The sequence below is a fragment of the Portunus trituberculatus genome, chromosome 46 (genome assembly GCF_017591435.1).
Source record: "Portunus trituberculatus isolate SZX2019 chromosome 46, ASM1759143v1, whole genome shotgun sequence".
Taxonomy (NCBI): domain Eukaryota; kingdom Metazoa; phylum Arthropoda; class Malacostraca; order Decapoda; family Portunidae; genus Portunus; species Portunus trituberculatus.
The window spans coordinates 33,104,448-33,120,234 of record NC_059300.1 but is presented as its reverse complement, the minus strand read 5'-3'; the positions used below and the strand labels follow the sequence as shown (position 1 = coordinate 33,120,234).

At 45.3% G+C, this 15,787-nt stretch overlaps 1 protein-coding gene across 6 annotated transcripts in view; it reads left to right on the top strand.

The window, feature by feature from the left end:
* LOC123520002 (lachesin-like) overlaps positions 1-13,635 on the top strand; it is a 188,598-nt gene extending 174,963 nt beyond the window's left edge. For 2 of the 6 annotated variants that reach the window (XM_045281783.1, XM_045281777.1), the window contains 7 exons: positions 142-156; positions 3,759-3,947; positions 5,207-5,399; positions 5,674-5,802; positions 7,822-7,950; positions 9,644-9,814; positions 11,149-13,635. In XM_045281783.1, the coding sequence (XP_045137718.1) occupies positions 142-156; positions 3,759-3,947; positions 5,207-5,399; positions 5,674-5,802; positions 7,822-7,950; positions 9,644-9,814; positions 11,149-11,492 (1,170 nt within the window). In that variant the 3' untranslated portion in view covers positions 11,493-13,635. The remainder of the gene's footprint in view (positions 1-141; positions 157-3,758; positions 3,948-5,206; positions 5,400-5,673; positions 5,803-7,821; positions 7,951-9,643; positions 9,815-11,148) is intronic. The other 4 variants (XM_045281784.1, XM_045281779.1, XM_045281778.1 and 1 more) reach the window with 3 other exon arrangements.
* The last annotated feature ends 2,152 nt before the right edge of the window (positions 13,636-15,787 follow it).

Here is a 15,787-nt window from a genome sequence, read left to right as displayed (position 1 = left end):
GGTAGTGGTGGTGGTCGTGGTGCTGACATGATGATGTGGTGGTGGTGGTGGTGGTGGTGATGGTGGTGGAGGGAGTGATGGAGGGCGCCGCGAGAGTGGCTGTGGAGGCCGGTTACTGACGCCCTTCTCCCCGATCATCAGGGCCAGTGGGTCGGGGTGAGTGCCGCCGCCGCCGCCGTAGCAGCCACGCCCAGGGGTATCCTGCATGCTGCCTCGCTTCTGTACAATTGTTCACGCTGTTCAGGAAACATCAACGCCTGTGGTGGGGAGCGCCACCACCCCAGCCCCACCCGCCCCCCGGGGCCACACAACACACGCCCGAGTGCAGCCCCGGCACATCTCGGGCCCGGGGGGCGGTGGGGCGCCAGGCCCCGGCCTCCGCCCTGCCCTCCGCCCGGCCAGTTCCACATCAGTGTGTGGGACTCAGTCATTACCCCTCAAATGTCGCGTTCCGCGGGCTGGGGCGTCGGACCGCCCGCATGCCGCCCCAACCCGCTGGCGTGAAGGGCCCCGCGGGGCGGGGGCGGGACTAACCTCATTGCCACGGGGGGTAACCAACCCATGGGGGAGTGTGTCAGCTCTGGGAGTTCAAGTTCTTTCCGTAATTTTTTTTTTTTTCTTTCTTTGATTCATTTTGAGTAATAGCTTTGAGTGTCACCTTCAGTAAGGTGACCGTTTTATTTATCGTTCAGAATTGTTTTTTTTTTTTTTTTGTCACGAGTTCCTCCTTATGTGACTGCTGTGATGCAATATGATCATTTGACAAGTATCTTTAGTTTTGACACTTTTAACAAATGTCATTTGTTGTCAGTCACTTTATTTATTATTTTTCCTCTTGTGTTTTCTTGAGTTGTTTTATTGTTTTGCTTTGTTTCGCTTCCTTGGAGTCACATGCTAATATGTTTTCTTTCCTTCCTGGTCCCCCGGGGCGGCTTGAGGCTTGGCGGGCCGCGGGCCTGGCGGCGTGGCGGCGGGCAGGAGGCGTCCGCCACTGGGCGCGGTGGCGGGCGCCGCGCAGCCGTCTGACACTGTATATATCTTACCTTTAGGGCCACGCTAACCCAGGTCAATGTCTGGCTACTCGGTGGTGCTGGAGTGCTGACAAAACTCTACACTGCGAGCCCCACAGTACTTGTTGACGCTCCACGGGGCGGGGCGGCCCCTCCCTGCCCTTACCCATCCACGCCCACCCAAGCCTATTCCCACACCCACATCCACGCCCTCACCCATGCCATTCCTTCCTGATCCCCGCCCATTCCTGCAGCCCTGCCCCGCTGGACGCCGCCGCTCGCCAGGGCGGCAGCTTACCGTCTTGTAACCACTGTTTATTATTACTTAAAAGAACAGTTTTTCTTCTTGTGTGATTCATGTCTCTACTTAGAGCATTATTTCTATTATCTCTGTGTGTTTTTCATCTCCATTTTCTCTAGTTGGTCCATAAGCTGTCCACACCACACCAGACAAGCGCGGCGCCAACAGTCCTACATTTGTATATATCAGACAAACATGACGATTTGCTGCATAGTGCATACCGTTACCTCTCCCCTCACAACCCTGCTGCTGCTGCGGCCAATCCTGCTGCCATTTCCTCTTCTTCTTCGACCTCTTGTCTTCTGCTCAAGGAACATTTCCACCTTCACTTTTCCTACTACTACTACTACTACTACTAGTAGTACTACTACTACTACTACTACTACTACTACTACTACTACTACTACTTTCTTGTCCATCTAAATAAATACTACCTCTATTACTAATGTTCCTGTTTTACTCTCTCTCTCTCTCTCTCTCTCTCTCTCTCTCTCTCTCTCTCTCTCTCTCTCTCTCTCTCTCTCTCTCTCTCTCTCTCTCTCTCTCTCTCTCTCTCTCTCTCTCTCTCTCTGCTTCCCCTCCCTTCCACCGGTGAGTTTATCTCTATATAAATATACATACAGACAGACGTCCAACCTGTATATACTGTATCCATGTATATATTTACCATTTGTGTGTCACCATGGATTGTTTTTAGACCAGAGGGCGCTAGTCTGCTCCTGGCCAGTCGATCTGTTACTACTGTTACTATGATTGTTACCATTGCTACTCCTTTTTTTTTACTCTATATATTTACACATTGTTATTATTATCATTATTATTATTATCATCATTATTATTATTGCCATCATCTTTCTGCTTGATCCGGTCGTCTTAGAGTTTTAGGAATTAGTGTTGTCATTATTATTTCTTCTTTTTTTCAATTTACTGTATATATATGATTATCTATTTTTTTAAAGTTTTTTTTTTCTTTTTCTTTTTGTCTTTTCTTTGTATCATTGTTCACGTGTCTTTGTATATATATTCCATTATCATGTCTGACGGGATCTCTCTCTCTCTCTCTCTCTCTCTCTCTCTCTCTCTCTCTCTCTCTCTCTCTCTCTCTCTCTCTCTCTCTCTCTCTCTCTCTCATATCTTTCCGTCCGTTGTAAATATACCATTATTACTTGTTTTCCCTCGCTATCTCTCTCTCTCTCTCTCTCTCTCTCTCTCTCTCTCTCTCTCTCTCTCTCTCTCTCTCTCTCTCTCTCTCTCATGTCTTTCCGTCCGTTGTAAATATACCATTATTACTTTTCTCTATCTCATATTCTCTCTCTCTCTCTCTCTCTCTCTCTCTCTCTCTCTCTCTCTCTCTCTCTCTCTCTCCTCATCGCCGTGTAAATATGCATATCACGCAACGTTAGTCACTCTTATCTCTTATCTGTCTATTTATATCCATGGAGTGTTTGTTTATTTTCTGCTCATCATTTGCTTCCGCCATTACCATCAACCACTCTCCACCACCTCCTCCTCCTCCTCCTCCTCCTCTTCCTCCTCCTCTTCCTTGACTTCTTTTATTCTAGTACTTCCTCCTTCTCCTGGTTTTCTTCTCGTTATTTTCGTTCTTGTCATTATTTTCTGGTTTTGATTTCTTTCATCTTTTCTTTTTCTTTTTTCTTCCTCCTCGTCTTCCTCATCTCTCCCTGTCTCTAATTCCAGTCTATTTTATCCCTTCTTTGTCTCATTCTCTCATTTTTCGTCCTCTACCTATCTTCCTCCTACGGTTTTAACTCCAATCCATTTTATTTGCTCTTTTTCCTTTCCTCTTCCTTCCTCCTGCATCACCTGTCTCATCTCATCCTTCTCTTACCTATCTTCCACCTCCTGTTTTAATCCCATTCTCTTGTATTCGTTCTGTATCCTTCCCTCTTCCTTCCTCCTATCACTCGTCTCATCTCATCCTCCCCACGTCTGGACTGCGAGGGAGGAAGAGATGGACATGAGTGAGGGTGTGAAGGATGCACAGAAGAGGAGGAAGACTCAACCTAACCTAACCTAACCTAACCACCTCCAATTACCTAAACCTTTTTCTAATCCCATTTTACTTCATTCCACTTTTTGTCTCTTTCCTTCATCCTTTCTCCTCCTCCATCTCCTCATCCTCCCTTACTTTCACTTCCTCCTCTTCCTCGACCTCCCCTTACCTATTTTTCTCCTGCTGTCTCTTATCCTATTTTACTTCATCCCCTCTTTGTCACTCACTCATCCTTCCTCCTCCTCCTCCTCCATCATCATTCTCCCGTACCTTTCATCCTCCTCTTCCTCCACTTCCGAATACCCAATCCTATTTCTAGTCTTATCTTATCCCCTCTTTATCACTCCCTCATCCTTCCTCCTTCTCCATCCCCTCATCTTACCGTACCTCGCTTCCTCCTCCTCCTCCTGCGCTAATCGTGCGGCCCCGGCAGGTAGCGTGGATCAAGGCGGACACGAAGGCGATCCTGGCCATCCACAACCGGGTCATCACTCACAACAACCGCATGAACGTCATCCACTCAGACCACAAGACCTGGGAACTCAAGATCAAGGATGTGAGGCGCAATGATTCTGGAGAGTACATGTGCCAGATCAACACTGACCCCATGAAACACCAGGTAGTACGTGTGTCTTGGTGTCCTACTATACCATTATTGTTTACTATTATATAAGTGTTGGTGATTTAAGTGTTGTGAATGCTGATGTTGGTGTTTTTTTTTTTTTTTTTTTTTTCTTGTGTGTGTGTGTGCGTAAGGAATGTATGGATGTGTGTGTGAGTGTTTCTAGGTAAGTAGATAAGAAAAAAGAGAGAGAGAGAGAGAGAGAGAGAGAGAGAGTGTTTATGTTGCTTTCGATCATGTTGTCATTGTTGATGTTGTTGTTATTTTTTTTCAATCCTGTTTGGCGTAAGTTTCTTTTTCTAATTTTTATTTTTCATTGATGTTTTTTTTTCAACTTAGCACTAGCACTTGTTTTCCTTGCTTGCTTGTGTGTGTGTGTGTGTGTGTGTGTGTGTGTGTGTGTGTGTGTGTGTGTGTGTGTGTGTGTGTGTGTGCTCAAATTGTTTTTTTTCATTGTTTATCGTTTTTTTTTTCTTGTGTGGCAGATGAAAGAAAGGTCTGGCTTGAGTTTGGTGTTCTTATATTCCAGGTATTGTTTGTCTTGCTTGGTGTGTCTTGGCCTCTGAATTGGTGTTGTGTGTGTGTGTGTGTGTGTGTGTGTGTGTGTGTGTGTGTGTGTGTGTGTGTGTGTGTGTATGTGTTTGTGTTTGTATGTGTGTGTGTGTGTGTGTGTGTGTGTGTGTGTGTGTGTGTGTGTGTGTGTGTGTGTGTGTGTGTGTGTGTGTGTTTTACATGTACATGCCTTGTTCTTACGTTTTATCTGTTTCTATCTGTCAGTGTAGCTTGTTTGTTTGTTTGTTTGTTTGTTTGTTTGTCATGCAACTCTCTTTCCGGTCCTCTATTCAGTTCACTATCTTCTTTTCTTTTCCCTTTGATCCTTTTCCTGTCATTTCCCTCCCTTCTCTTCCCTTCGTCATCATTTCTTTGCTTTCTCACATCTCTTTCATTTCTCCTTCCCTTACCTTCCTTTCCTTTCAACACCAGCTAGCTCGCCTCTTCACCTCTACCTTCTACCTATACTCTCCTGATATGTGTTTGAACGCGTCCCCTCTAACTACTCCTGCTTACTACCTATATTACTACTTGTTTTCATTACCACTCTTCTACTAACACTTCCCTTCATCTCCACCTTTACTTTCCTTCTTGAGCATTTTAACCCAAATCACTTCGTATCACTTCCTTTACTCTCTGTTTTACTCCCTGCCTCCACCGCCAAGCCTCACATGCCGGCCCTCACCAGCTCTCCCCCCCTCACGCAGGTCGGGCATCTCAACGTGGTGATTCCCCCGGACATCATCGCCGAGGAGAGCTCCGGGGACGTGATGGTGTCAGAGGGCAACACGGTGAGATTGGTGTGTCGCGCCCGAGGGTACCCAGAGCCCCGCGTGGAGTGGCGGAGAGAGGACGGCCGCAAGATTGCACTCCGCCCAGCTGGACAGTCTAAGAATGAAGGTGTGTGTGTGTGTGTGTGTGTGTGTGTGTGTGTGTGTGTGTGTGTGTGTGTGTGTGTGTGTGTGTGTGTGTGTCCATTTATTCAGTACTTTATATGTGCATCTACAAATATTCTCTCTCTCTCTCTCTCTCTCTCTCTCTCTCTCTCTCTCTCTCTCTCTCTCAACCAACCATTCTCTCTCTATGAATCCTCACCACACATACTCACACGTCCTCCTCCTCCTCTGTACATCCTTCTCACCCTCACTCACCCCCTTCGCTTCCTTTCTCGCAGTCCAAACGTGGGAGGGGTCGGAGTTGATACTGGAGCGAGTGACGAGAGATGACATGGGAGCGTACCTTTGTATTGCTTCTAATGAGATACCACCGGCCGTCAGCAAACGTATGGTGGTCCAGGTGCATTGTGAGTATACCTGCTGTGTGTGTGTGTGTGTGTGTGTGTGTGTGTGTGTGTGTGTTATGTACTGTTTCGTGGTTCGCTTGTTTTGATTTTCGTGTTTCACCTGTTGATTGAAGCGTGAGAGAAACGTGTGTGTTGTATTCTATTTATTCTTTTCTCTTTTTTTTTTTTTTTTGGTAGTTGATTTATTACTAACAGTAGTGGTGGTGGTGGTAGTAATACAATTAGTGATGGCAACAGTAGTAGTAGTAGTAGTAGTAGTAGTAGTAGTAGTAGTAGTAACAGTAACAGTTGTAGTAGCAGTAGTAGTAATAGTAGTAGTAGTAGTAGTAGTAGTAGTAGCAGTAGTAGTAGCAGTTTTAGCAGTGGCCACAATTGGACCTACTTACCGGTACAGTTTGCCACACCACACCACACCACACCACGTCCTGAGCACCTCATTTCACAGTGGGCGGCGGCAGGTAACCCTTCAGTTCTCCTGCAGATCATTAGAGACTTAGGTACTACCACCACCACCACCACCACCACCACCAGGACACACAAACTGCCTAAATAAACGCTCACACGCATCACTCCACCAAACCCTGAATAACTAAATAACAAAGGTACACACACACACACACACACACACACACACACACACACACACACACACACACACACACACACACACACACACACACACACACCGCGTAGTGTAGTGGTTAGCACGCTCGACTCATAATCGAGAGGGTCCGGGTTCGAGTACCGGAAAGCGGCGAGGCAAATGGGCAAGCCTCTTAATGTGTAGCCCCTGTTCACCTAGCAGTAAATAGGTACGGGATGTAACTCGAGGGACTGTGGCCTCTCTTTCCCGATGTGTGGAGTGTGTTGTGGTCTCAGTCCTACCCGAAGATCGGTCTATGAGCTCTGAGCTCGCTCCGTAATGGGGAAGACTGGCTGGGTAACCAGCAGACGACCGTGGTGAATTACACACACACACACACACACACACACACACACACACACACACACACACACACACACACACACACACACGTGCACAATAATTAAAGAGGGGCGACCGAAAGAGGACAGTCCCACACACACACACACAAACACACACACACACACACACACACACACACACACACACACACACACACACACACACACACACACACACACACACGTGGAAAAGAGTTATTTGTCACCTCCTTTCCCTCCGTTGCGTGAGACATTACCTTCATCTGTCCATCCATGCGCAATAGCAGAGTAAGTGGAGGGAGAGGGGAGAGGGGAGAGTGGAGACGGGTAGAAGGGAGAGGGAGGGGTGCATAGAAGGGGAGGAAGGATGGAGAGGGGAGAGAGGAGAGGGGAGAAGGGGGGATATATAGACGTGGGATGGAGGAGTGAGGAGGAGTAGTGGAGGGGAGAGGTTAGCGGTAATGGGCTCTTGTGAAGTCAGACCTTTAAATAAAACCAATACAGAATTAGACAGACTCTCAAGGACAATAATGACTTGAAGACTTGTTAGGTTAGACTAGGTTTGGTTTGGTTAGGTTAGTATTTTCTTTTTTCTTTTTCTTTTTTTGTATTGTCATGTTGTTTATTCTTTTCCGTTTTTTTCTTTGTCTTCTTCGCTCATTCTCTTGTTTTTCTGTCTTGTATATCTCATTTATTTTTCTATTTCTCTCATTTATGTTATTTTTGTTTTTGTATGTTCTTTTCTTTTTCTCCAGTTTTACCTTTTGTTTCTTTCTTTCAGTCTTTTTTCTTTTTTATCTATAAATGTTTTCCTCCTTCCACTCGTTCTCTTTCTTTTTGTCTCCTAACTTTTTTATTTCCGTAGCTCATTCCCCTTTCACCCCTTCCACTCCCCTTGTCTCATATCTCCGTCTCTTTTACCCTCCCTCCATTCTTACATTAACAACCAAACTTCACTTTATTCCACTACAAAATTTCACACTCCTTATGTCTTCCTCATCCACCGCACGCCGTCTCTCGCCACTGCTGCCCTGCCTCCTCGCGCGCCTCCGCCAGTTCACCCAGTGGTCCGCATTCCCAACCAGCTGGTGGGGGCGCCGGTGGGGACCAATGTGACCCTGGAGTGCGAGGTAGAGGCGAGTCCCAAGTCCATCAACTTCTGGACCAAAATAATGGACGAGCAAGGTAAGACAGTGGACTAAGGTTCGTATTTTCAAACACTTCTATGCTTCACCTCCATTATTCCAAGATGGTTTATTTAAATCTATGCGAGTTTTTAAAGGTGTTTTTACGGTTCTAGAGGCAGATTGACAAGATTTCTACGTTATTAACTGGAGAAACACTCTTGAAAACCCCGCTAATCATATATGTGGTCTTTGAAAATGGTCGTGCATGGTGAGAGAGCAAAGCGTTTCTGAATGCAGACCCACAAATCCTGCAATGCTTTTGTTCGCACCTCCACTTCTCTCCAAAGGCTTTCTATCGTTGAAGCTCCACGGTTTTTTCAAGGATGTATTTGTGGTTGTACTCTTAGTCACTAGTTAACAAGATTTTTTTTTTTTTATTATTTGCAGTTGAAACACTCTTGAGACTTGCTTGGCTGCCGTAATTTTTATGATTTTTGGAAATAGTAGTGTTTTTGAACGCGGTAGAGGAAGAGAGAGAGAGAGAGAGAGAGAATAAGTCTGTGAGCTTCAATGATTTGGTGAACGTTTTCCTCGTAAAAAGTTGTCCTACGCCTCACACACACACACACACACACACACACACACACACACACACACACACACACACACACACACACACACACACACACACACACACACACACCATAAAAACATACACACAAACTTTGACCAACAACATGTGGTCTTGTCAGTTGATCCCTCCTTCTTTTCCTCCCTCCCTTCCTTCCCTCCCTCCCTCCCTCCCTCCCTCCCTCCCTCCCTCCCTCCCTCTCTTCCTCGGTCTGTCTCCCCTTCCATCCCTCGGTCCTTTCTTTCTCACCATCTCTCCCTTCTTCCTTTCCCCTTGAGAACTTCCTTACCCTCATATCTTTCAAAACTCCTCCTTCTCCTCCTTCTAACCTTCCTCAACATCAATTCCTAACCCATCCCTACCTCACATTCTCTCTAACACACACCTCATCCCTCGTCACACCCATAAGCAAACACTCCTTTGTATTATCACGTCTCAGATTTACAGCCCCCTTGACCTAACACACACACACACACACACACACACACACACACACACACACGTCAAAGGCGCAAATATACATAACTTCTTCACTTTCTTGTCAACTCTTACACGTTCTCCATAACCACAGTCAGATTATCCACTTAATATGAACCCGTGACTCTAAAAGCTGCAGTTCTAGAATGTTTCTGCGTAAAACCACAACTTTTTAATAGGTTGCAGTTGAAGTTGTTTGGGTTTTCAAGGCTGACGTACGAGTTTGTCACGCACCTTAGCTCAGAGTGGCCAGTGTATAAGGAAGGGGTTGAACTGATTTGCTTCATAAAAAGCTCTTAAAAGCCATGTACTTTCAATTATATAGAGCTTTCCAGTGTTGTGGAGATGTAGCACAGAGGCATTTCAGAATATGCTCCTTAACCTCTTCAGTATCATGACACGTATCCATATTCATTCTGGTTACTGTTTGGTGATTTTATACAGCGTCAAAAACTCATGTGGGGAATTAAGATAGTGAAGACTGTGGCTATTAATCTTCTGACCTCCATAGACCCTTCTTAATATCAATAAAATGGTCTAATCGTACACAAATCTCAAGATAAAAATGTGTCCCAGTATTGAAAGGGTTAAATGTAAGAGTTTGAGCCCCTGCATCTCCCTCACCTTCCTCCAATCCCGGCAGGCCCTCAAATCGTGGACAGCCGGCGGTACGTGAACAAGGAGATCGAGGTGAACCAGTACACGCTGAAGATGCACCTCACCATTCTCGACCTGGAGGAGGACGACTTCACCCACTACAGCTGCACCGCCAAGAACTCGCTCGGGGAGGTGAAGGGAAAGATCAAACTGTACGGTGAGTTACATAAGGAAGGAGAGAATGAGGAGAAGTGATGCCTTGCCTTACCTTGCCTTACAGATGCGTCGTGTCTCTAACGTCTGATGTCGTAGGGGAAAGTAAGGCAAGAGTGACTTAGTGTAGGGATATTTACGTGGAAATGAGGCTACCAGGCCAATATTATGCTATTTTTTCAGCTTTTTTATCAATCTGACTTTAGATAAATGCTTTGGAACTTTAAACTTTGGTAATTGCATGATGAGTCTAAAAAGGAAGCAAGAGAGAGAGAGAGAGAGAGAGAGAGAGAGAGAGAGAGAGGACAAACATTACAGGAAGTCTGAGTAAAAAGGAGGGAATGAAGAGAGTGAAAGTGATAAACAATCTCTACATTAAGTAAGAGAGAGAAGGGAGGTATTGAAAGTGAGAAAAGAAAAAAAATGGGAGTCCTGTGTTTGTGTGTGTGTGTGTGTGTGTGTGTGTGTGTGTGTGTGTGTGTGTGTGTGTGTGTGTGTGTGTGTAGGGAGAAAGTTTTAGTTAGTCGTGTTGGGGAAGTGAGGAAAGGTCGTGGGTTTTTGGGGAGCGTGTAAGAGATGGGAGAGAAAAGTTTTAGCCACGGTGGAGAAATAGGAAGATTATGATGGAAATGTGAGTACGTGTGTGGAAGTAGATGAGGAGAGAAAGTTGTGAAGTGTGAGTGATGGGAAAAACACGTATTTACTCGTAATAAAACACCACGGAGAAACAAGCATATTAACCTTTCAGAGTCTAAGAAAAAAAAAAAAAAACTTGTCAATACTCCAAAAACACACACACACACACACACACACACACACACACACACACACACACACACACACACACACACACACACACACACACACACACACACACACGCACTTTAACTCGAAAGAAGCCAAACATTCAGAACTTAGAAAACGGAATATAGAAACACACCAGCAGTACCATCAATAACGCAAAGACAAGTCAAAACCCACATTACCTTTTAGAACCTAACCTTACCTTCTAACGTTATTTTCCTCTCCAGTACTATCAATAAGGCAAAGACAAGTAAAAGAAACACATTATCTTCTGGAATTTACCTTTATCTTCCCCTACAGTACTATCAATAACTCAAAGACAAGTCAAAAACCTACATTACCTTCTAGAATTTAACCTTATCCTACCCTCCAGTAGTATCAATAAGGCAAACACAAGCTAAAAGATCACATTACCTTCTGGAATGTAACCTTATTTTCTAACGTTATCTTTGCCTCCAGTAGTATCAACAACACAAAGACAAGCTAAAAGAACACATTACCTTCTGGAACCTAACCTTACCTTTCCCTGCACAGAGATTCCCCTGCCCAAGCCGCTCACCACGCCCCAGGAGGTTATGGTGGGCACAGTGGGCGGTGAGGACGACAACCTCATCCCCCACACGCGCCACGACCAGCTCATTCCCCTCACGGAAGACAAGCAGGCGGCCTCACCTCGCCAAGGAAAGCCCTCCGCGACGCGACCCCCGCCTCCATCACGCCCCAGGAACACCCACGCCGTGCCATACTCCCCAGAGCAACCCCGGGGAGACAGGGGGACAGGTGCAGGCGCGGCGACTCCTCTCCTGGGTCTCCTCCTCGCTGCCCTGTTGGTGGTGATAGTTGTGCCCCGGGTCTCGTGGTACCGGGGTCTGTGGTGAGGTTGTGGGGCTGCCCTGTTCGCTCAAGCCGCCCCATTGATAGGTGTTTCCAGTCCCCTTGTTCCCTTGTTGCCCAGTTCCCCAGCCTCGGCCCTCCTCAGCCCCTTCAGTTCCCTTCTCTTTGTTGATTATTGATTATGTTTTGATTCCTTTATTTTATTTTCAGATTTTTTATTTTCTCTCTCTCTCTCTCTCTCTCTCTCTCTCTCTCTCTCTCTCTCTCTCTCTCTCTCTCTCGCTTCTACAGGTCATTCAAGCAGGCCACCTCCTCCAGGGGCTCCAAGTTCCTAATGTAAACACCATTCTTCCCTCCTCCTCCTCCTCCTCCTCCTCCTCCTCCTCCTCGGGGCACCAGCATCTCGTCTGTGGTTGTCTATCACATTCCCACATCGCCCCTTATTCTTTCTCATCTCCCTACATCTCCTCCTACGCTCCTTATTTCCTCCTCCTCCTCCTCCTTCTCCTCCTCCTCCTCCTCCTCCTTCAAAAGGTCCATTGCTGTTTATTTTCCTTTATATTCTTTTGTGTTATTCTTTTTGCTCCTCCTCCTCCTCCTCCTCCTCCTCCTCCTCCTCCTCCTCCTCCTCCTCCTCCTCCTCCTCCTCCTCTCTTCCATTTACTAGTTAATTACCTTACACTCACCCTTGTTCTTCCTCCTCATCTTTCCCTTCCAACTGTTCCCTACTTCTCTCTCTTCCCTCCTCCTCCTCCTCCTCCTCCTCCTCCTCCTCCTACTCCTCCTCTTCTTCTTCCTCTGTTGTGATCCACCTAACCGCAGAAGTGAAAGAGGGGCAGAATGAAGGGGAGATAACACCCCTTCCTATTCCTCCTCCTCTTTCTCTTCCTCTCTCCAACCTTTTCCTCTTCTTTCTCCTCTTCCAAGCTCTCCCTCACCGCTCCCTCCGCTTCCTCCCTCTTCCTCCTCCTCCTCCTCCTCCCTCCCCCCAAAAAAAATGTAAGGGGGGGAACTAATCCTCCCAGACTTTGATTAATTAATTCCTGAACACATCGTCTGTTGCGTATTAATGTATAAAGATAAAATATAATGTGCGTCCCGTGTGTGTGTGTGTGTGTGTGTGTGTGTGTGTGTGTGTGTGTGTGGATCGGGTGTGCGTGAGTGTGCGTGTGTATGTTTTGTTTTTGTATACATACGTACACTTAGGAAGAGAATTATAAAAGGGAAAGATGAAGAAAGAAGGAGAAAAAATAAGTGGTAATTTGTTGAAGTGATGATAAGAAAAATTGAATGAAAAAAAATCAAAGAGGAATTATTTGAAACGTGGAACAATGTCATAGTGTAATAATAGTAATAATAAAGTGTAGAGTAGAGTGTGTGTGTGTGTGTGTGTGTGTGTGTGTGTGTGTGTGTGTGTGTGTGTGTGTGTTCTCCATGATGTGATAATAGGTGTGTACGTACATGCGTGTAAAGTATATGTGTGTATGTACGTACATTTGTATGTATGTATGTATGTATGTATGTAAGGGAACACGTGTATGCTTATTCGTGTATGTATACCGTGTACGTGTACTGTACGTGTGCGTATTACTTGCTCCCTTCACGGTTCCGTTCTGGCGTCTGTGTATACACGTGTCCCTGTGTGTGTGTGTGTCTGTGTGTGTGTGTGTGTGTGTGTGTGTGTATGTACATGTCTGTGTACGACTGATTTCTGTGGTCTTGTTGGTCTGCTAGCTTCCTCCTCCTCCTCCTCCTCCTCCTCCACCTCCTCCTCCTCCCTAAAATTCACATATCAAGGTTTCTGGCCACCTTCCCCTCCCTTCTCTCCCCCTCCCCTCCTTTCCCTTCCCCCCCTCCCCAGGCCAGCTCCTCCCCCCTATGGATATATCTGTAACATATAACTTGTAAATATTAATTGCAATGTTGATATGGTTGTTAGTACAGCTTCCTCCCTCTCCTCACCCCCCTCCACTCTTCCCCATTACATACACACACACATACTCCCCCTCTCCCCACCCTCCTCCTCTCACTCCTCCCACACTCTCCCCCTCACACTCCCTCCCTCTCCCCTCCCCTTCCCCCCAACACGACTCTTACGTGGTTAAATGTGCATATATATATTAAAGAGATACATTTATATAACATAACGTAGAGTGATGCTGTGACAATAAAAAGTATTAAGTTAAACCTGCCTCGTGCTGGCTTCTCCTGCTGCTGCTGCTCTCTTTCTCCTTCTCTATGCTACACACACACACACACACACACACACACACACACACACACACACACACACACACACACACACACACAGGTGGTTATCTTATCGACCACAAGTTATAAACAAATCGCTCTAACACTAAACACATTACAAAATACCAACTAAAACATGAAAACATAAAAGATACCCACACACGCGCACACATACAAAATTACGTATGATTTGATCCGAGGTGCAGTATACTAATAAAGTAATATGTAGTTTGAAGAGGCACAGTAATAGTAGTAGTAGTAGTAGTAGTAGTAGTAGTAGTAGTAGTAGTAGTATAAATAATAGAAAAATAAGCATGGAACTCTATTAACAATTCCAGGAGAGTAATTACTTCTGCTGTGTTATCCAGTGTAAACCAATGTAACAATAACAGTATTCGTAATCACAGAAATTAGCAGAGCGGTGTAATATAGTCAAGCTGCAGGAGTTCTGTACACGAGGGGAGGGTGAGAAGGACTGGAGGGGAGAGGTGGAGGCGGGAGGGAGGGATGAAGCAGTGGATATAATCATGTTAAGGGCGGAGGAGGGAGATGGGGTGTCTAGTCTATCTGGCAGCGGTGGGTCGCTTGTGTGTCAGTCATGTCTCTCTCTCTCTCTCTCTCTCTCTTGCACCTCGTTACCGAGAAAACCAAGGAAGTGCTTATGGGAACAGCGGGTGTATAATGAACTTATGTTGGTATAAAGGAAAGAGTGAGTTAGGCAGGAACGTGAATATTGGTGCATAGTGAACTTGTATTCGTGTAGAGAAAAAGAGAGAACGGTAGATAAACACGTACATTGGTGGCTAATGGAAAGAGACAAATAAGAACATTGGTGATATAAGTGTAGAGAGAGAATACCCAGAAATATTTATCGTATTTAAACTTCCCTTGTGATATATGAACGCGCTCATACTCAGGGAATTAAAGTGCGAAAAATGAGTAAATAAATAAATACAAGGCAATATACATCTCGGCAGGACCTTAATTGTTATTCAGCGAGAGAGGTGTGGATTCTCTCCTTTCTGCTCCTGTTTTGATATTCAGGGAAGAAACGTGGGGGGGTTTTTATGAGGATCTTTTTTTTTTTTTCTTACCCCATGGTGCAGCAGCGGGAGAAGTGGCAAGAAAACACCAACGAAACGCGAAAGTCCGGAGGTGGGGAGTGTAGAGGTGTCCGGTTTTTTATAAGGGCTAAAAAGAGACGGCGGGAATGTCGGAGTGGTTGGTATACAAATAATGGCTTTTTGTTTCGTTATTTATTACTTTCTTCAAGTTTTGCGCCCGCTGTGAGTTATTGCGGGAAGGAAATAATGGGGTAAAGAATGGCAAATACATTACTAAGTCCATTATTACGGAGAAAGAAAGTAAACATGAACTTCTCGAGACGTCAGAATTGTTTAGCAAGAATAAGGAAGAAGGGAAAGTAAGCTGCTTTTCTTTTGCGTAATGGAAACTCAGTAATTACGAGGCCAAGTGGCAAGAATGTTGGTGGGAAGGAGGAAGGAAAAGGATTCAGTGGTAAAAATCCATAAGTAAATAGTTGTTAGGTTACAGACGAAGGAGTTACTGGAAGAAGGAAAATGATAATGTTTTGATTACACTACACAAAGCATCTGTAGGCATTAAGTGCGATAATGAGTACCTCTGTACAAAGCATTCAGTATTTGTTTAAGATGAGAAGAAATACGTTATCTGCGCAGAGAGAGAGAGAGAGAGAGAGAGAGAGAGAGAGGGGGGGGAGGGGAAGTTTGTGAAGCTCGGTAGTGAACAGAATGGGGAAGCTTCGCATGATCAGGTGTGTGGTTCGTGCAAGGGAATCATCAGAGTAAAGAAGACATCATGAATTAGCTTTGGCCAAGGATGGATGAATGATATAGTGTCCGTTCTTTGGGCTTGACTTAGACACGATTGCTTCAAAAAAAATTTAATGTCCTCCATTTTCTCTCACTCTATTTGTAAAATCTTTCCTGCATTCAAGTTAACTCACTCGCAAGTGGCCAGAAAATGTCTATATATATTTTCAATGGATATATATAACAGAGCAACAACAAATGTTTTACAACTTTTGGTCGTGCTCAGCCTTGAGAAG